Source organism: Bos javanicus, chromosome X, assembly GCF_032452875.1.
Source record: "Bos javanicus breed banteng chromosome X, ARS-OSU_banteng_1.0, whole genome shotgun sequence".
In the NCBI taxonomy this organism is placed as follows: Eukaryota; Metazoa; Chordata; class Mammalia; order Artiodactyla; family Bovidae; genus Bos; species Bos javanicus.
The window spans coordinates 90,699,527-90,722,061 of NC_083897.1; the positions used below are offsets into that span (position 1 = coordinate 90,699,527).

Sequence of the window (22,535 nt, forward strand, 5' to 3'; positions counted from 1 at the left end):
GGTATGAGACCAAATTATCAGGTAGAAGTCAGATGATACTAGTAGACAGAATTCAGGATTGGAGGAGGTTTACAAATTGGTTCACCTCTGATCAGGATTGACTCCAGAACTGGACTCTGTATACTGCTGCAGTCTACACTTGAGATCATGCCTATTGTTGACTCTTCATGAATTTTCAATTATTGTACTGGGGATAACAGATGGTGAAGTATCAGTGCTATCCCTGAGGGGCCAGGGTAAGGGTTTAGGACTGTGGGTAAGGCTCTGATCATATGGTTATCTATGAAGGACTATGGATAGGTGACCAAATTCCTTTCCAACACTTTTCAGCAGAATGCTAGGGAATTTCCATCACCTTAGTCAAAACACATGAGAATTAATTTTTTTGTCCTTAGCACCTTTTATTGAAGCATGACCCTTGATGACAATCTGGCAGGCATTATCAATGTCAGCCAAGAAGGGATTGGTGGAGGACACAAATGCAGAAACAATAAGATTCAGAAAAATAATAGCTTCACATGGGATAGATGCCCCCCCAACAGTTGTACAACAAACACTTGTTCTTTTTCTACAGAAATTGCCCCTGCCCCACCCCCCTCTAAAGACCTACTAATTTGCAAAGAATATAATATGCTGTTACAGAAATATTACCGGCATAGACAACTCCTTTGGCAAAAACGGTGGGAGACACCAAACCCCAGACAGGAGGAAGTAGTCTAAAAATGCGCCTAGCTTCCTCCATTTGGGGCCTGCTACTGGCAGAAGAGCACCTTTAGGGAGACTGAAGTTAAGGCTGAGGCTCTGGTGCCCCTTGGCAGCTTTGGGGCACATCAGGTGAAATGGAGAACAGAACCTGAATCTGGCCCTTGAAAGTGGCTTTTCATCTTTTCACTCTCTCTGTTCCTCGGCTTCCAGTCTCTTTCTCTCCCTTTCTGGGGCTTTATTTTCAGTGTCTCTGTCCTTTCTCTTGGGTTCCCCTTGAGTATTTACTGCTCTTCCCTGGCTGAGTTTGCAGCTGGTAGGACTCAAGGAGACTCAATTACCCAGAGCCCCTTACACTGATTTCTCTCTGTATTTCAACCACTGTACTTACCCATTATCCACTGTGGCCTCTATGGGTATTTGAAAGGAGAAGGCAGAAGTCAAGACCAATAACTCTGTCTTTAGAGAAGTTCCTCAGCCTGCCTTCCAAACTGCTACTTCCTGGCAGGTGGAGGCCTGAGCCCAAGAAATGAGAATAGGCAAGAGACACTGCATCTCAAGAAATACTGGCAACTTTGTAGTGCTATCACCACAATGAGCCTGCCACATCAGCAGTGTGGGGCATCTGTGCCTGTCTGGTAGTTCACCTTTGTCTGCCAAGCTTCACTGCTCAATACAGTTTGGGGATTCTTTTTATTAAGTGCTTTGGAAATTGACTCTCTGTGTGAAGAAAGCATTCTTGTGCTCTGATTCCAATTTTAGAATAACTGGAGGTGGGATAAGGGACACAAACAACCAGAGTCAATGGTATTTTTTCAGTTCAGTTCAGTCGCTCAGTTGTGTCCGACTCTGCAACCCATGGACTGCAGCACGCCAGGCCTCCCTGTCTATCACCAACTCCCAGAGTTTACTCAAACTCATGTCCATTGAGTCAGTGATGCCATCCAACCATCTCATCCTCTGTCGTCCCCTTCTCCTCCCGCCTTCAATCTTTCCCAGCATCAGGGTCTTTTCCAATGAGTTAGTTCTTCGCATCAGGTGGCCAGAGTGTTGGAGTTTCAGCTTCAGCATCAGCCCTTCCAATGAATATTCGGGGCTGATTTCCTTTAGGATGGACTGGTTGGATCTCCTTGAAGTCCAAGGGACTCTCAAGAGTCTTCTCCAACTCCACTTTAGTCTGATATACTTAAGGTACATTTAAGGTACAATCATTCTAATGCTGTGGAGAAGGAAATGGCAACCTACTCCAGTGTTCTTGCCTGGGAAATCCCAGGGACAGAGGAGCCTGGTGGGCTACAGTCCATGGGGTCACAAGGAGTCAGACACAACTAGGCACAGCACACAGCACTCTAATGCTGACTACAAAAGCCCAGACCATGTCATGGTGTCCATGTAAGTGGCCACTCTTTTCCCTGGGCTCTATTCCCAAAAAGTTGTTCTGGCTAAAAAAAAAAAAATCTTAGAAAGATGGGATACAATGGCCTCATTGCCCCAGTAGCAGGACGTCTCAGCCTGCTCACTCTTTGTCTAAGAGCCTGTTAAAAAGAAAAAAGATGGCAATCACAGCTTCTACTCGAAGTACTCCTCCATATTCCTCAACCTTGGCTTAGATAAACCTAGCCTTTTCATAAGCCATCAGCCATCCTGAATAAAGTATAATCCTCCACTTGATGGGAGAATGGCAGGTTGATATTTTAACAGTGGTTCTGACAGCAACAGTGTACTTCAGGTCCCCCCCTCCCCCAGGACACCCTGCTGGCAAGGATTCTTCCATTGTTTCCAAATACAATGAAGAGGAAACAGAAGCTAGCAACCAGTATTTGTAGCAGCAGCAGAGTTCCTTGGCAAATTCTTTGGTTGAATGAGGCACCTTTGCTGCTACAGTTAACCTCCAAGGACCCGGAGGAACTCAGCAGTGACTAGAAGTGACGCCTGGGCTGTCTGAGCAGCATTGTACAATATCAAGCATGGGCCCCAGTTAACAAAGAACAGGTAACTGAGCTGGATAACAGGGCAGAGTTTGGCCACATTTCCTTTCCTGCCATCACTCACCTGGGGGCTTTTCCAGGATAGAAACTGGCTACTGGTGATAGGACCTTCACCATAGGAGCAGCATTCATTATTTGTGTGCCTAAGATCCTGGATTATAACTTGTTCTGAGGGGCTGGCCCTGGCTGGAGCTTCCAGCTATCAATGAATTTCGCTTCCTTGAGCCAGGCCACAGGCTAAGAAAACAACAGATAGAGGAGCTCTTCCTGAGCTCACCTCTACGCCTTCCTCAGCTTGGAAATGGAAGAGAAATGACTGAACCTTTGTCCCTTTCTTTGGTTTCAAGAAAAAGAAAGCAAGAAAAAATTGAAGCCTATTGGGGAACGCTAAGCTCATGGTCATCCAGACTTCAAGGGAAATATAGGGCCAGGCCATAGCTCTGAGTTGGAAGTGAGAACTCCTCCCTCAGACTCTTGTCAGCTATGGTGGGAAGAATTCAAGGCCTTGGTGCCCACTTACCTAGCGATGGTGGATTAAGGCTGATCTGCAGAAAATACTTTCTTTCTCAGCTAACTTCCCCCTCTCCAACTCCCCTCTTACCTTATTAGTTTAAAAAAGAAAAAAATAATAAAGACATAAAAATAAATAAAATCCAAAGGCAATTTAAAATATAACAATCCCCTCTCCCCCAATAATAAAACATGTATCGAGAAGTCAGCTTTAGTAGAGCTATTCCCCATAGTGTGATGCCTTTAGGATAGGCACTTGGAACCCCCAGTAATGTAAAGGCAAGATGAAACCTCAAGTGGTAAGTCAAAGCCTTAGTACAAGGGGAGGGCCACACTAGCCAGGGCTAACAATAGGCCTCCTACCCCTCAGTTAGATGCTGTGGAAGGTGGGAGTAGAGCCAGCTTGTTTAAGCATAGCTCCTTCTAGCAGGGTACCTGGGGATTCTCAACTTTTGCTCACGTTCTGTTAAAGGTCATCTATCTGTCTGTGCTTCCTGCTGCAAAGCTGCAGTGAGACCCTAAAGCTGGTGGTAGGTAAAGTCCTCAAGACAGTCAGATCTCCCTGGGAAATGTCTGGGCCACAAGCCTTGGGACAGAGTGGAGCTGCACGGGCAACTGCTCTCTAAGACTTCAAAGTCTGGGTGGGTGGTGAGTGCAGGATGCTCCTGGTATCCTAGTACAAAGAAGAAGGAAGGCACTTTGTTGGTTCTGTTGTGAGGTGAGTACTTGGCCATACAACCTGAGAAGGAGAGTGTGGTTGTATGATCACACTTTGCTTCAGCTCCTACTTCTTGCTTCTGCTCTCTCTCAGGTAGAAGCTTGGGGCCTCCCCAGGACTTCTTAGCTGGTTGGGAACACCACTAGGTTAAGGGGCAGTGAGAGAATATGGAACAAACTGCTAACTAACTGCTATCTAATTTGCTAATAAACTGCTAACAAGGACTGAAAGCACTTCCCACTGTGGTGGGGCAGGGATGGTGTAGGCAGTCTGCTGGTAGAAATTAGAAATTACTGGGCCCCAGGAGCAGGCTCTCCCTGAGACATTTGAGCTGTTCTTCCCCGAGCTTGATCTTCTCTTCCAGCTCTCGCTGTTCAATGATGAGAGCAGATTTCATCTTCACAAAGTGCTGGTAATCTTGGAGCTGGTCCTGAGGCAGGTAACGGGAGACCATGCCAAACACCAACTTCTCCCGACGGTCCACATGCTCCTTCAGCTCCTTGGCATCTGCCAACTGCCCTGTCAGCTGCTGCTTCTTCTCTATCAGCACCAACTGGGGAAGCAGAAGACCAATAAGGGCCATCCCAATCCAGTTATCTCATCAATGCAGTACTCTACGAAGGATGCTCCCACAAACCCACTAGCCCCTCTGCTCAGTCACCAGGTCTAGATTTCCTGCCCTGAAGGCCATCTTCATGCAAAAGACTTTCCTTTCTGTAGCAAGGGGAGGATAAACACAACAGCAATTCTGGACAGGGGTATGTGTGACCACTGTTTTCCATCCCTAAACTGTTTTTACTCTGTGGACCACCACTGGGGTTGGGGTGGAGGAAGGCTCTGACAAAGCCAGCTGGCACATGTTCCATCTGGTGAAAAACCATCACTGTGATGATGGTTTTCAAAATAGTTTGTGAGTGTGAGAGGATGTATCCATGTGTGTATGCAAAAGCATATGTGCCTTTTACTATGGCTTCAAATTTGTATCTAAAATCCACTTGGACAGGAAGAGGTAATGCAGTTTGGGTTTAAGAATGTACATAGAATGCTCCAACCTATGAAATAGACAGCCTCCTAATCTCAACTACTTGATACTATTATTACTATCACTGGCAGCTAGCACTGATTCAGTATTACCTTGTTCTAGGCTCTGTTTTAAATTATTAACATAGATTACCTAATTCAAGTCACACAACCTCATGAGATAGGTAGTAGGGTCATCCCACTTTTGAAGAGATGGAGACAGGATGAGGTTAGGTGACTTTGCCCACAATCACACAGTTAATTAGTGCTAAAGCCAGAATTTCCACTTAAAAGCCAGTGCCTATATTCTTCACACTACGATCTACTGCCTCCCAGACTAGCCAAACCTGAAAGGAGAAGTCCTGGGAAGAAGCATATGGCACTTCCTTTCATCCATACCCTGGAGACCTCAACCCTACCTTCTCCTGGTTGGCCTCTGAATCGATGCTGTTGAGAGCATTCTCCACCCGTGCCAGCCGACCAGAGAGTGACAGCAACAGGTTGACTACTTTGTCCAGGTCCCCGATAAATAAACGGTATTTTTCAAACTCATTGGATTTGCAGAGGGCTTTTAGGTTGGCCTCCACCTCCTCCCCAAGGGCAGAATTAGCAGTGATGTCTTCCAGCAGTCCTCGCTGGGCCTCCCGCAGGACAGAGAGTTTTCTGCCAATGCTGTCAATAAGCTGTACCTAGGAGAAATAAAGCAAAGGATGAGAATGGGGACCGACAGAAACAGATCTGTGCCTGGAACATCTGTTTTGAGATTCAAGTCACAGATAGTGGGCTCTACCCTCGTCATTGGAAACAAAGGAAACCTGAGAGTCATGAGCAATTTCAGTTTTCTGGACGGGTGCCTTTTCCCCCATCCCTTCAGGTCTGCCAGGAATCTCTGTCACCACCAAACGTCTTGGTGTTAGATGACTGGTACCCACCGGCTAATTCTCATTTGCCAAATGTAATTCACTAAATACTTGCTGTTTGTTAAATATAAAAAGGAATGTCTGTGAGAGCATAGGTTGGAAAAGCACTGCCATCAAGTATTTCCCTGTGCTTCCTTAATTCTCCTTGACTCCATTTTAGTACCTCTGATGTTGATGGCACTGCGCTAGATCTTCCCCCACTCAGCTTGACTTCTGAGGCTTTTTGGTTAAGACTGGAGTTCTGGAGTCACAATGACTAAGTTTGACTGCTAGCTCTGCCACTTCCTAGCTATGTGACCTTAGGTGCATTTCTTTTTTTTTTTTTTTAATTTTATTTTATTTTTAAACTTTACATAATTGTATTAGTTTTGCCAAATATCAAATGAATCCGCCACAGGCATACATGTGTTCCCCATCCTGAACCCTCCTCCCTCCTCCCTCCCCACACCATCCCTCTGGGTCGTCCCAGTGCACCAGCCCCAAGCATCCAGTATCGTGCATCGAACCTGGATTGGCAACTCGTTTCTTTCATGATATTCTACATGTTTCAATGTCACTCTCCCAAATCTTCCCATCCTTCCTTTCTCTCTCTCTCTCTCTCTCTTTTGGCTATACCACACAGCATGCAGGATCTTAGTTCCTTGATCAAGAATCAAACTTGTGCCCCCTGAAATAGAAGCATGGAGTCCTAACCACTGGGGTGCCAGGGAAGTCCTTAGGTGAATTTCTTTATGGAGTTTTATTTCATCTGTAGTATGGGGGTAACTGCAGTACCTATTTCACTGAATTGTAATAAGGGTTCAGTGACATAATGCATGCCAAAGGTTTAGCACAGACTGAGTACTCAATAAAAGCAGCTGCTATTATTATTCAGCTATTATTATATCTATTATTATCTCACTCCTCAGAACCTCTGAGGATTAGCTCCTCACGTGTTCACAACAATCAGTCTTATGTTCCTGATTTGCTTATGAAGTTCTGCCAGCTCTTTATCTCTTCCTTTACTTTGGCTATTCCCATTCTTTCTTTAGAGCCCAGCTCTGACCCACTCTCCCTACTGGAAGCTCCTGTCTCCATAACTCCTGTCTCAATTATCTTTTTCTTTTCTACACTCTTCAGTCTTTTTAAATGAGAACCCTTGAGAGTGTAATTGGAAGTTGTTCACTTTTTGTTTTCTGTGTGTGCATCTGATCCCTCTCCTACTACTGGCTAAGTTTCCCAAGGGAAGCACTATATGTGTCTTCTGATTTGTCTCCCTATAGGTGTAACCAGTTGTGGAACTGCACTTATGGGAAGGTAGTGTGGTAGAGTGGTGTTTTGGAGTTATAGACATCTGGTTTTCAATTCCACCTCCTCCAAACTGTGTAACCTTGGACAAGATACCCAATCCTACTACGACTTCTGTTTTCTCATCTATAAATTGGAGAAGTATGTCTCCTGCCCCCAACCCTCCATTGTTGTAAGTGTTAGATGAGATCATAGAAGTAAAATACTTAGTATTGTGCCTGGTACATTAAGTGCTCGATACATATTTATTGATGCTGTTACTGCTACTGCTACTGCAACTGCCACCACAATCACCAGGCACTCTGAGCTAATGCAACCTGTCTAGCTGCAAGGTCCTTACAAGAATAGACCTGTCCCAGGTTGCCCCCAGCCTTTGCAGTCAGTATCACATTATAGTTAAGGGCAAGGACTCTGATGCCAGACTACATGGGTTTGAACTCCAGCTCTGACACAAAATAGTGGTGTGAACTTGAGCAAATTACTCAACTTCTATGTGCCTCAATTTTACCATCTAAAAGATGGAGTAACTGTATTACTAACTCATAGTGTTGTTATGTGAATGAAATACATAACATAATTAATACATGCTACATGCTTAGAATATTGTCTTGTATATAGGAAATATGCTTCAGTGTAGTCTTCCTGGCCAGGAACTCTCAGACCATAGGCCTGTAGTTATCTAGAGTATATTCCTTTCTAGTCATTTATTTAGAGATGTCCAAGGTGACAAAGGACAAGAGAGCCTGCTCTGGGTCTGGGCCAGTTGTCATATTTCAGAAGCGGTCAAAAGTCAGGAGATCACCATTATCTTAGTGTAAAATGTAACAGGTAGACATTTAGGGAAAATTTCAAAACCCACTGGGAATTAAGGATCAATGATATGAATCAGGCAACACAATTAGATGCCAAGAGGCTCTGTTATATCCACACCCTCTAATTTCCCAAACAAAACTCAATGCCAAGGACAAGGGAAGGCTGGGGGCCAAATGATCAACTTGGAAAATCACCTACCCAACCCCAGCTCTTTGGTTCCATAGACCTGAGTGATGAAAGTGGACACAGCCCTTTGTTTCTCAGCACTTGGCTTTGCAACCTGAACTTCAACTCTAGGGAAAGTGTAGTGGATAGAGCTGTGGAGTCATCACAGACCAGCTAGAGCTGAGTGACTGTTCTGGGATATTGCAGATTGGTGACCTTCCTCACCTATTTTCTTCAGAGACAAAAACTGTCCTAGTCCACCCACAATCACTTCAATTCACTATCTGCTGTTCTGTGCTTTGCCATTTCTGATCATTTCTTGCTTCTCCTCGTCAGACATTTATTAGGCTTGCTCCTAATAAAAAGGTCCTGGCTAAGCCAGGAGGAGCCTTGTCATGCTCAGGAAACATGGAATCCAAGGAAGCAGGCATCTGAATCAATAAAACTTTGATTCCACCATGTCTCCTATTCTTTCCCTGACCCTTTGCTTCAGATTGGAAAGTGGTGGGGGTCTCTTGCAAATGGCCTTGAGCTTTTGTACAGGTTGTGTCCTTCATAATAAATATGGGCAGAAGAGCAATTTACATTGAGCTCAGATGTCTACCAAGTAGTAAATTGGGCCTTTGAGGTTGCCATGGAAACCCTATTTGCTTATGAAATAAAAGGGGTAAGTGCAGGGAGGGCAAAGTGATTCCAGGAATTTGATTAGAAACCCACGCTAGGGGTACTTAGAGGAAGAAAGGGGAGGCTTCAGAACAACAACATCATCTCCATTTATCTATTCTAGTATTTTTAAGAGATAATTGATTATACTTGCAAATAAATATTAAAGTTGATTGGCCTATAATTTTTTTTTTCTTTTCTTTCTTGGTCAGTCTGTTCTCTCCTCCAGAAAGTTATAGAGAATACAATCAATTGCTGCCACTGGTTAGAGCTCACTAGCAAAACTTCAGATGTGCCTTGGATAACAAGTTATTTAACAAGGCTTGCTTATTTCAGAGTAGAAAGTCAGAGAGCACTGACTCCGAGTCCTGGATTTACCCTTAGTCTGTAACTCTGGGTAGCCTGGTCCTCTCAACTGGTAAAAAGAACACAGTAATGCCTACCTTGTAGAGTTGTTTTTAGGATTTGAGCAACACTGTGGTGATGATGATGATGATGGTTACTGTATTATTATTATTGCTATTGCCTAGATCAAAAAGAGACTGGAGCTGCATTTGTGAGAAACCCAGAGAGGCTATTTGATTTCTATACTGAAGATATAGGAATGCACCAAGATATTCTGGAGAAGGTAGAAGGCAGGTCAACCTCTAGCCACACTCAAGCAAATGGTGAAAACCTCTAAGGCATGCCAAAAACATCACCTTTTTTTGAGCCAGTTCGTGGTCAATTTCCTCCTCTCCTAGGCCAATCTCTAACATCTCAGGTTGGTCTTTCAACTTGTTCAACAGCTCTGCTTTGGCCACAGAAATATTGTAATAAGCTGAATAAGAGGTAGGGATCCCTGGGGCCCCCTGAGGAGGTGAGAAGTGCTGAAAATCTTGTCTGTGGAAACAAAAAAATGAACATTTGAGTACCTCTGTTGAGAATCTGCTAACCTTTCTGCTTCTTTATTTCTCCATTTGTAAAATGGGACCCAGGTTCACCAAAGAGTTGTAAAATAAGGAAATTATGGACTAGGAGGGCCTGTTCAAACATAAACAGGCCATATGAAGGCTTTTTCCAGAAACCAAGTTAAGGCCAACTTGAAGAAATGAGAGGGCTATTTCTACATCCCTGACTTCCACAGCTAGTGAGACTTCTTTAGCGATCAATGGGTTTCATCATTAATACTCTACTAAAATCCAGAAAAAAATAGTCTCCTGAAGTTCTGGGTTTCTGATCATCAATGATTCTCCTTGGTTCATGGTCTCAATATATGGGTCCCTAGGAAGGGGCTACATGGTAAGAACATGTCTGAGACCTTAGCTATTCATCCTTTAAGACTGTTGGCCTCCCTCCTACCCATCCTGGATGCCAGCCCACCCCCAGGTCTATCTAGTCTGCTGGCTTACAAAGGCATCCCATGGCTTTCCTGGACACCCTCATCATGTCTTCTTTCTTGGCGGTGCCACTCCTGCTGGAAATAACCCCCCACACACACACACACACTGCAGTTCTCCCACAGCAAAGAGGTCACCCAGGACCTCAGCAATTGTCACCATGTTGGAGGCTGGGTTTAGTACCCCTGCCAGAGACTTGTCATGGTGTACAACATCTCTCGTGAGCTCTTCTGAGATTGCCTGATGTGGCGCAGGTCTTTGGCCTGAGAAGAGATAACATCTCTTCACTTCTGGTATATCCCCAATGGCCCCAGCCTCTTCCATGGCTGCAGAATAAAATGGGAATAAAACAAGCGGTGCCCATGGACTTGACAAGTGTAATAGCAAACCCTGTTGTCTTGGGTTCACTGAAGCCTGAAGGGTTGAGGTGCTGCTTATCTGAGCCCCAGCCCATGAAAGAGAACTGCTCCTCAGGAAAGAAGTAGCTCTGGCTCCATGCTGGTTTGGATTTGGACTCTTCCGCCATCAAAGCTTCTGGTCTGATGTGAGGAAAGAAATGAGAAGAAATGCTTCAATGTTAGGGTTCAGTAATGGAGAGGCAAATAATTCCATCTATGGTTTATGTAAGGGGGAGACCCATACCCACTATGTTCTTGCTGCCTCCCAGCCACCGCTACCCTCCACCTGTCTGTGTCACTGCCCCTTCACTAACCTCTAGCAGTTTGAAAGGAAAAATAGGAGACACTCATTAGTCATTTTTGCAGCTATTTGCAGCTCTTAGATAAAGGTCAAAAATAATGGGTAAAAGGCTCCACAGCTATTTACTGATTCACACTATGCTGTCTCCTAATTCATCATACAAAAGAAATTTAGGCATGCCAATATTTCTCATCCTAGGTATTCATTTTATGTGTAGGTTTTTAAGCTAATAGCATGGATAAGACTGCTACTAGCTAATATTCACATAGTGCTTACTATGCCCAGGAGCTGTCCTAAGACATGTGTGGGTGTGTGTGTAAATATAGATATAAAATGTAATGTTCAGGACAACCATTTTACAGATAAGGAACATGAGGCACTGAGAGGTAAAGTGACTTTCCCGGGGCCATCAGACAGTAGATGGCAAATTCAAAATTTAGACCCAGGTGACCTAACTCCAGAATCTGTGCTTTCAGCCACTATATTATACTGCCAAAGGGACAACTTGACGTCATATAAAACCCTGCATGTAAGGAATTTTCTGGCTGGATTATATGTTAGCAGAGAAGAGAGAATGTTCTAGAGGGAATATGAATGTATGAACTTAGGGAATTCCTAAAAGAATTATATAAGAAAAATATTTAGGGCATGTGTGTGAGTTGAGAGTTATGAAATACTGAAAGCAAGCACAGAAGTTTTATTTTTTTAAAGAATGCAGCTATACATCAATTATATGTCAATAAAACTGGAGAAAAATTTTGAAAGTGGATGTGACTCAGTTCCCTAGCAGACATGGCCCTGTACTATATTATAGTGTATCATATCAGGCACTATGTTCTAGGCTCCTTTCCTCATTCACTCCATTAATAGGGCAAAGGTTATTGGAGATCTATAAGATCATAATCTGACTTTGATAACAAAATTTGATATGAAAAGCAGATTCCTTCTCCAGACTACTGAGAAGAAATGCACAGAGTCCATAAAGCAAACTATACCTGTACTTGAATCAGTTATTAGATTTAACCAACACTCGATAATTCCACTCACCTGCTTCTATGTGTATCCTGACATTTTTTAACAAAAGAGTATGTGGGTTATAGAGATACTCTAGTTTAACTTGGCTGAAATTAGGATGTCTTTTTTTTTTTTTTACATTTTAGATTCAAAATATTACACATCTACTTGCCCTTAGTACTACTTTCTCTTATAAAACCTTAAAAACTTCCTGCTGGGTAGAACTCTGTGCTCTCTGAGGGTCTGGAATAGGATCTTCTTGAGGAGTTCCCGGGGTGATGCAGTGGGCACAGTGAGCCAGACAATCTGGGTTCTGGCTACTTATGATCTTCTGCAACTTACTTTATATCCCTGTGCCTCACTTTCCTCACCTAAAAAAATGTAGGAGACTAATGGTATCTATTTCATAGGTTTGTTGTGAAGATTAAGTCAGTCAATACACAAAAGTGCTTAGAACAATACTTGGCACACAGAGAACAGGCAATGAAATATTAGCTATGTTGGGAATGATGTTCCTTAAATCTCCATCACTCAAAGAAGCATATATAATTGATTTGTTGCCACCACAAGCCAGGTTTTTGTGCAAATGTTTCCCCTCACATCCCACAGTCATTAAGCAAAAACAAATCTGTAGACTAAGTTATAAAATCCCTAGTACTAGCAATTTCCTTCTCTCTGGACAAGGTGCCACAGTGAACGGAAGTACATAGAAGAGGAAGGACTAGGAGGCTGGAAGGGGTAAGCCTGGGGCTTTACTACCTCTGGTGCACATTGCCTTCTAGGAGACATGAGATCTAAGTGAAGGCCTGGCTACTGCAGGAACCAGAGCTCCCTGAGAGGGGCTGCCCAGAATGGGAAAAGAAGCATAGATTTTTAGAGTCAGATCTGGCTTTGAGTCTTTTCTGTGTAATTCAGAGTTAAGTAGTCCCTTATTTTACTCAGCTTTAGTTTCATTATTTGTCAAATAAGGATAAGGGCTCATAGGGTCATTGGGAGGATTCAATGAAATAATAGATTTAAAATGACAAGCAGTGTCTGGCATATAGCATATGCTTAATATGTATTCATTCATTCATTTATTCATTCCCTCTTCCAAAATATTAAGTGTCGATTATGTGCTATGTTGGCTTACCTTTTCCCTGCTGTGATAGATAACAATCCACAGTCACTTTCCACAAAGCTTTCTTTTGTGTATTTTCAAAGAATGGGGTTTAATAGAATATTAGGTACTTATAAAATTATTAGAAGACCTAGAGCACAGGATTTTAAGAGTAGCCTTAGGTATTCAAGGAGCTGCAATTTCTATCATAATCAGTGAGATGGGGAATCAAGTGGTCAATACTAGAACTTGGGTTCAGGATCAAAACCCCATCTGTGTTGTATTATTAACTTTGGGCTACATCACTGTTGTAATAAATAAACAACCTAGAAATCTCATTGGGTTAAAATGATAAAACTTTATTTCTTACTCATAACAAAGTTCACTATAGATCATGGAAACTCCATGATGCTCTCTAATTACAATAAGAATGCTTTCAGATAGATGGGCAGCTTGAGAAAGAGCCATTAGAGATCTGATAAGAGATCTCCATGTCTGGGAGCCAGGCCCTGTAAGTGCTGGGCTTGTGGCATGTGAGGCTGGAAAACTTCTTAGCTAGCTCCAGATATGGAGAAGGCAATGGCAACCCACTCCAGTACTCTTGCCTGGAAAATCCCATGGATGGAGGAACCTAGTAGGCTGCAGTCCATGGGGTTGCTGACTGAGCGACTTCACTTTCACTTTTCACTTTCATGCAATGGAGAAGGAAATGGCCACCCACTCCAGTGTTCTTGCCTGGAGAATCCCAGGGACAGTGGAGCCTGGTGGGCTGCCATCTATGGGGTTGCACAGAGTCCGACACGACTGAAGCGACTTAGCAGCAGCAGCTCCAGATAATCAAGTAACAGATTTGTCCATCAGTAAAAGACACAATAACAAGGTACTTCTAATAGCAACAAAACTCAGGCAAGTTCCTTCTGTAATGTTATTTAAGGAAAGCACTTAAAGGATAGACACCTGCCCCTTATCCCCACCTCCTGCAGAGAGTGGGTGGAGCTCTCTGCAGGAGGACTGGCAGAACTGAAAGTCAAAGCTCTTGTTTTGGAGCACAGAGGACAACCACACAGTGTGGGGCATGCTGCTGAGCATGGGCACGGTGAAGGGAACAGTTCTCCAGTCAAACTACACTCCTGCTTCAGCCTCTCTGCCCAGACAGCTAACTCTGTCAACTACCACTTTTGGTAGTACCATTTGCTTACTGAAGCAAATGCTTCAGAGGAAAGAGGCAGAGGAAGTAAGGGTGGGGTGATGAATAAAGTGGAAGGTGAAAAGAATGCCTTTGGCTGTTGTAAGGAATGGTCAACTCCAGGAACACCTTTGATACTGGGCACAGGGGAAGAGTTTAGAAGCCCAGGCAGTCAGGTTGTGAGCTGGCGATTTATTCTAGAGAGCAAGCAAAAGAAAAGGCAGAAGAGGACTTGAACCAGGCTTCTGGAAAAGGCAACAAAGGTTTAATGCCTTCTCCCTCAGGGGCCAGAAACTGATGAGTACCTTAAAGACAAACTAGAAACGATAAATACAGTATCTCAATAGTGCTATTTAGGATAGGGTTAGTCACTCAGTCACTCTGACTCTTTGTGACCCCATGGGATTCTCCACACAAGAATACTGGAGTGGGTAGCCATGCCCTTCTTCAGGGGATCTTCCTGACACAGAGATCAAACCTGGGTCTCCTGCACTGCAGGCAGATTCTTTATCGTCTGAGCCACCTACTGAGCACCTACTATGTGCTAAGCATGGGGCTATGTCCTTTACGTGGATTATCCTCATTCTCACAAGAACCACGTGAAATAGGTAGAATCATGCCCATTTTCCAGGTGAGAAAAAATGAGACTGGGAATAGTTTAATTGACCAGTCGAAGGTCATACAGCTGGCAAATGGTGGAGATGGAATTCAAACTCATGCTGCCCCCTCTTCAGGGACCTAGTGTCTTTCATAAGCACTTACTTGGAATCAGTGGTCTCCTGCTCTGATGTCCTCCAAAGCCCACCAATGCCATAATAACAAGGGGGTTGAGCCTTTTCAGCTTGAGATCCCAAGTGGCCCCTTACTGGAGGCAGGAAATCACTGGAACGCAGAGCAAAGGATTCTGGCTCTGCTGGGAGGCTTTGTGAGCCCTGCCTCGGGGCCTCCAGGTGGCCAAAGGCCGGAAGCTGGGGCTGCTCCAGAACCTCCTCAGGATGGAGGGCACCAGAACCAGTGGTTTCTGAGCTGAAATACTGGGGTGGCAGCTCCTCCTCCTCCCCCACTTCCTCCTCTTCTTCCTCCTCCTCTACCCCTTCCTCCTCTTCTTCTTCCTCTTCCTCCTCCTCCTCTTCTTCCTCCTCTTGCTGCTGCTGCTTTTGCTGCTGTTGCTGTTGCTGGGCTGCACGGAAGAGCCTGTACTTCTCCCAGTTGGGAGGAGGAGGACGAGGAGGAGGAAAGGCCTTCTTCCTGGCACCCAGAGCATCTGGCTGGGTCTCATCAACTTTGTTGAAGAGCTCCTTCCTATGCTGCTCCCAGACCTGGGAACTCTGAGGATCCAGGGTGATGTGGCTTTCTGAGAAGGCACGGCTGCGCAGCGGGCGAGGCATGGAGGCTAGGGAGCTCTCCTCTTCATAAACGGAGGTTTCCTCTGTTTTTTTGGAGGAGTGCTTAAAGTCTCCAAGGAGGTCAAGAGAAGAGACTGCTCGGTAGTTTGACAAGTCCAGTGCTGGGTTCTCAAGGCAAGGATGGAATGGGGTTGCCCATGAAAAGCTAGCCTTGGAATGAGCCATTTCCCTGCAAAACAGCAGATGAAGGCTGGATAAAACAAGCACACTGCAGATGGTCCCATAACTTTAGATAACCTCATTTATGTAAATTTTAAAATGGCAACAAAACAATATAATATAGGTAGTAAATGTAATAATATTAGTAATACTGTTCTGTACATCAGTGTCTCTTTTGCTGTCTCGTATACAGGGTTATTGTTACCATCTTTCTAAATTCCATATAAGGGAGAGGGTGGGATGATTTGGGAGAATGGCATTGAAACATGTATAATATCATATATGAAACGAGTCGCCAGTCTAGGTTCGATGCACGATACTGGATGCTTGGGGCTGGTGCACTGAGACAACCCAGAGGGATGGTATGGGGAGAGAGGAGGGAGGAGGGTTCAGGATGGGGAACACATGTATACCTGTGGCAGATTCATTTTGATATATGGCAAAACCAATACAATATTGTAAAGTTAAATAAAATAAAATTTAAAAAAATGAGGGGGATTAAAAAAAATATTAGTAATACTAATATATGATATATAACATTGATAGCTAACATCTAGGTGCCAGACATGGTTTTAAGCGATTTCCATGTCTTAACTTCTTTAATCCTCACAACAAGTCTAGGAAGTATCTGTTACAATTATAACCCAGTCGTTGCTCTGGGTCACAGAGCTATTAGCAGTAAGTGGCAGAACTAGGATTTAAACATGGAGAGTCTTGCTCCAAAGTCTGGATATACACACCACCCCACTCACTCAGATTGAATGTGCTGTGTTCTGGGGCTTGCAAGTGTAGTTATCCTGCTACATTTGTTTTTGTTTTAACTGTGAAACATTTCAAATGTTTTAAAACATACAGAGATTGCTATAATAAATATCCCCACCTACTTCCCAGAATTAAGATATTTTAATATGTTGCCATCTATGTTTCATGATTTTTAGTTTTTAAATTTTATTCATTTATTGCTTTGACCATACAGTGCAGCATGTGGGATCTCCGTTCCCTGACCAGGGATTGAACTCATGTCCCTTGCATTGGAAGGCAGAGTCTTAACCACTGGACCACCAGGGAATTCCCCATGAATTTTTAAAATAAATAAATAATACCCCTTTGTTTCACCCCCTACTTCTATAACCCTGCTGCCTCTCTACATGCAAGCTATATCATGAATTCGGCATGTATACTTTCTGTCCATGTTCTCGTGCCAAAAAACATCAAGCAGGCCATTCAGAAGTATCTGCTATTTTGGATTTTAAATATACCCTTCTAATGCAATTCTAAACAGAATTTTCAACAGGAATTTTTAACTGTAGAATGCTTTTTGTTAAGTTGCAAAATAAAGAAAGATACAACAATCCCCGTTTATCCACTGTTTCATTTTCCATGGCTTCAGTTACCTATATTCAACCACAGTCCAAAAAACAGTAAATGTAAAATTCCCAAAATAAACAACTAAAACTTTTAAATTGTGTGCTATTCTGAGTAGTGTGATGAAATCTCTATCTGTCCTGCTCCATCCTGTCCAGGATGTAAATCATCCCTTTGTCCAGTGGATCCCACCCATTAGCCACTTAGTAGCTATCTAGGTTATCAGATGGACTGTCACAGTATCACAGTGCTTGTGTAGAAGTAACCCTTATTTTACTTAATAATGGCCCTAAGGCCCAAGAGTAGTGATGCTGGCAATTTAGATCTGCCAAAGAGAAACCATAAAGATCTTCCTTTAAGTGAAAAGGTGAAAGTTCTTGACTTAATAAAGAAAGGGAACAAATGCTGAGGTTGCTAAGATCTATAGTAAGAATGAATCTTCTATCCGTCAAATTATGAGAGGGAAAAAAACCTGTGCTCATTCTGCTATCATACCTCAAAGTGCAAAAGTTGTGGCCACAGTGCAGGAGAAGGGTTTAGTTAAGATGAAAAGGCATTACATTTGTGGATGCAAGACATAAATGGAGAACATGTTCCGGCTGACAGCAACGTGTTACACCAGAAAACACGAAGCCTATATGAAGACTTCAGCAAGGGATTCCCTGAAATAAGTGACTATTGTAAGTAAGGGATGGTTATAAAGACTCAGGAATAGGTTTGTACTGAAAAACATAAAAGTTACTGGAAAGGCTGCATCTGCCAATGAAGAAGCCACTGCCATGTTTCTGGCAGAGTTGAGAAGTTGATCAAGGAGAGAGACAGAATTCACATAACTTTTATTGTAGAATATGTCTATAATGTTCTATTGTATTATTAATTATTATTGTCAATCCCTTACTCTGCCTAATTCCCCTTGGAGAAGGAAATGGCTACCCACTCCAGTATTCTTGCCTGGAGAATTCCATGGACGGAGGAGCCTGGCAGGCTATAGTGGGAGTCTCAAAGTGTTGGACACAACTGAGTGACTAACACACACCACCCAATTAAACTTTATCATAGGTATATATGTATAGGAAAAAACATAGTATATATAGGGCTCAGCACTATCCGTGTTTTCAGGTATCCACTGAGGGTCCTGGAATGTATCCCCCACAGATAAGGGAGGACTACTGTATAATGAAATGTATACTTTGCTACAGAAGAATGGGAGCTAAGTAAGGCATTAAGCATAATATAAAGCAATTGTAATTAAAACAGTGTTTTACTGATTAATAGAATGGAATTGAAAGTCCAGAGACATATTTAATATCAAACTATAAAAATGTATAATTCACCTTCCATAACAAGAAGATAAAGATGTATTAATATATTTTTGAGACAATAGCAGAGGAGCAGTGTTATTTGAAGCTGTACCATATATTATATATCAAAATAAATTCCAGATTCAAGAGTTAAGGGGGTGTGTGTGTATAAAATGTTAATATATGTGTTATATATGTATATATTATATACTTATAAGAAAAAAACTATCAGAAAACTTAAAATCTGTCACTTGTGAGGTGAAATAAGAAATTCGCATCTTGTAATAGAAAAGTATATACAAGGAAAAGAAGTCTAGGTTTACTTAAATATGTATAAAAAGTCAAACTTCAGTATAATAAAGAATGACCAAAGCAAAGGACATCTCTTTAGTCTCAGAGTTTGAAGAGTTAAACTCTCTAAGCCAGAAGATCTGGTTTCCTGCTTTAGCCTGTGAGCAATCAGCATCATGCTAAGTACTGCCTCCTGACAGGAAATTCCAACAGTTGAATTAAACCATCAGACAGAATACCCATTCAGTAGTCATGTTGGAGCCTGAAAATATTTCCTTAAAAATAATAATACACATAATGGTGGCCAAAATGAGACAGAATGGAAAGCAAAATCTCCTTCACTCCCCTCATTTCCAGTCCCCATCCTGGCTAGCTCATCCTTCATGTGGATCAGAAATTCATAGCCACACATTCCCCATTCTCTTCTCATTTGGACCTTAGCCCACCTCTAGCTTCTTAAGATTATAAAAATTCCTTGTGTACAAACTGTTCCACCTGCCATTTCCCCTGGTCAGGAAGCAAACAAGCAAGACGGTGAGTGTGAAGTAAAAGGATGATAAATGCTATCGGGCGGACAGGTCTTTCCTGACCACCTAATCTAAAATAGAGACAACTTATCCTTAATTATCCTTTTTCTGTTTTGTTTTTCTCAGAGCATACATTCCCACAAGGGCAGAGATCTTGTGTGTGTCATTCATCTGATACCTAGTGCCTGGCACATAGTAGGCATTCATAAATATTTAATAAATGAGGTAATTAAAAAAATTCCAGGGGCCATGATACTCATATAATTTTTAAAATGTTGAAGTAAAAGCAAAAAGTAATAAACAAGACAAAGAAGGACACTATAATATTAACGATTAAAAAAGACAAAATCTAATTATCCTGAATCTTTATGTACCAAGTAATATAGCATCAAAATTCATAAAGCAAAAATATAGAAAATGTATAGGTAGAAAAAAGCAGAAACAAAATATGAGACTGTTTCAGCTGATGACAGATATGATAGTCAAAAAGTAATGAAAAAAAATCTAAATTTCTTCATATACCAAAAACAGACTTGACTTTCTTTTTAAGGGCCCATTAAAAAATTTTTTTATTGACTACATATAAAACCAAAAAGTAGAAGTAGAAGAGCTACTACTGTAGCTCAGGCAGTAAAGAATTCGCCTGCAATACAGGAGACCCAGTTTCTATCCCTGAGGAGGAAAGATCCCCTGGAGAAGGAAATGGCAACCCACTCCAGTACTCTTGCCTGGAGAATCCCATGGATAGATAAGCCTGGCTGGCTACAGTCCATGGGGTCACAAAGAGTCAGACATGACTGAGCGACTAATACACACAGACTTGTATCTAGTCACAATACAATAACATTAAAAATTAATGAAAAACAATTATTTCTAGCACATAGAAAATGAAAGGGAGAAAATATCCTCCACTCTAGTAAAAAAGGAGACAATCTAAAATTGTAGACTACCTAGAAAATAACAATAATGAAAATATCAGAAGTAAGAGAATATGGATGATTAAAGCAATGGTTAAAAAAATGATAGTCTTAAATACTTACAGTAATACATAAAAACAAAATAAATGAATTATGCTTTCAACAAAAGAAGGTTAAGAGACACAAAAATAGAACTAAGCAAATAAATCTAGTGGCAGAAATTAATACACTAGAAAACAAATGTTAGAACTAATAATTAAAGCCAACAACTTTCTTTAAAAGAAAAAACCATAAAACAGATTATCCACTTGCTAATTAAAAACCCTAAATGCACAAAATTAGAAATGGACAACCACAGCTACAGACTAAATGAAAACAGTAAGAGAACACTTTGATCTACTTTATGAAAACAAATTTGAAAACTTAGAATAGTTTTCTAGAAAAACAAAAATTACCAAAACTGATTCCAGAAAAATGAAAATATCTAAACCACCAGTTACCATAGGAAAAAAAATTGATAAATTTGACCAAAAGATAGCATACTCTCATGTGAGTGAAGTGAAAGTCGCTCAGTTATGTCTGACTCTTTGCGACCCCATGGACTGTACATTCCATGGAATTCTCTAGGCCAGAATACTGGACTGGGTAGCCTTTCCCTTCTCTAGGGGATCTTCCCACCCCAGGAATCAAACCCAGGTCTCCCACACTGCAGGCGGATTCTTTACCAGCTGAGCCACAAGGGAAGCCCTATACTCCCATGGTCTTGTGTTAATTCTGAAAGAAAGTAAAAGTGCTAGTCACTCAGTCGTGCCCAGCTCTTTGCAACCCCATGGACTGTAGCCCACCAGGCTCCTCTGTCCATGGAATTCTCCAGACAACAATACAATACTGGAGTGGGTAGTCATTCCCTTCCCCAGGGGATCTTCTTGACGCAGGAATCGAACGCAGGTCTCCTGCATTGCAGGCAGATTCTTTACTGTCTGAGCCACCAGTGTTAATTCTACCAACCTTAAGCATCAGACAACCCATATGCTATTTACCCTTTCTAGATTTTGGAATCTAGAGAATAAAGGGAGATGAAAAGAATCCTGTATAACATCAACACCAAAACCCAGCGACTAGAACATACATAAAGGAAAACCAGAGATTATTTTCATCGAAGAATACTAATGCAAAACTCACCATTTTGCATGTAAAACAGAAATACTAGAACATTAGCAGATATAAGGAATTTATTAATAAACTACCAACACATATTAAAGGTTCAAAAGACCCTTTCTGAGAAGGGTGCATGATCCAAAAAGTTGGAAACCATTGGTCTGGGGCAGTTGCTCCTAATGAAAGTAGCTCTTAATTGGAATTACCTGAAGATGTTGTTTAACATGCAAATTCCTCAGCTCCACCTCTAAAAATTGAGATTTAATACCTCAGGAATCTATAAACAACTGCCCCAAGGGATTCTAATATCAATATTTCAGGGGTCATACTATTTCTATAGTATCTTTGTTTCTACAAAGATTCAGGGTGAAAAAGATGAGAGTGTTGTGGTTTGGGGGAAGAGGTTTGGGGATAGAGTTACTTGTTCCAGTTAGGCTGGCTTCCCATCTATATAGTATGTGCCCCAACCCTCAGCACACACATTCCTACCTTCTGTCTTTGCCTCTCCCACTTTTCCCCACCTTCATCTCCAATCTAGATCTTATGAGATGCAGGTGGTGAAAGCAACATCTCCAAAGGTTCTGGTGGGGTCAATGTCCTGTAGCTCTGGTGAGAAATAACCCTGTTCTGTGATAGTCATTAAATTTACCACTCTTTCCTTCCCAGGGCACAGGGAAGACAACAAAGCAGACTGGAAAGAACACAGTGTTTAGAAAGACTTGAGTCTGACTTCCAGTAAAATTTAAAAATCTGTCTCCAGAGCCCAAAAGTTTTGTGACCTTGAGCAAAATTTATCTATCTCAGTTTTAGTAAAATATCTATCTTACAAAGCTGCTGTGAGGATTAACCATATAAAAAGGATCTAGCAATGATGCTAGGTACATGCAAAGGTGATTCATAAATGACAGAACCACGAACATTTCATGGAAAGATGGGCTCGATAAAGGACAGAAATGGTATGGACCTAACAGAAGCAGAAGATATTAAGAGGTGGCAAGAATACACAGAAGAACTGTACAAAAAAGATCTTCACGACCAAGATAATCACGATGGTGTGATCACTGACCTAGAACCAGACATCCTGGAATGTGAAGTCAAGCGGGCCTTAGAAAGCATCACTATGAACAAAGCTAGTGGAGGTGATGGAATTCCAGTTGAGCTATTTCAAATCCTGAAAGATGATGCTGTGAAAGTGCTGCACTCAATATGTCAGCAAATTTGGAAAACTCAGCAGTGGTCACAAGACTG

At 42.1% G+C, this 22,535-nt stretch overlaps 1 protein-coding gene across 3 annotated transcripts in view; it reads right to left on the reverse strand.

Moving 5' to 3' along the window:
• Nucleotides 1-380: 380 nt before the first annotated feature.
• The window catches only part of SHROOM4 (shroom family member 4), a 265,872-nt gene continuing 243,717 nt past the window's right edge, over nt 381-22,535 (reverse strand). For all 3 annotated transcript variants that reach the window (XM_061410119.1, XM_061410120.1, XM_061410121.1), the window contains 5 exons: nt 14,926-15,738; nt 10,555-10,704; nt 9,488-9,668; nt 5,358-5,627; nt 381-4,471 (listed from right to left, as the gene is read on the reverse strand). In XM_061410119.1, the coding sequence (XP_061266103.1) occupies nt 4,202-4,471; nt 5,358-5,627; nt 9,488-9,668; nt 10,555-10,704; nt 14,926-15,738 (1,684 nt within the window). In that variant the 3' untranslated portion in view covers nt 381-4,201. The remainder of the gene's footprint in view (nt 4,472-5,357; nt 5,628-9,487; nt 9,669-10,554; nt 10,705-14,925; nt 15,739-22,535) is intronic.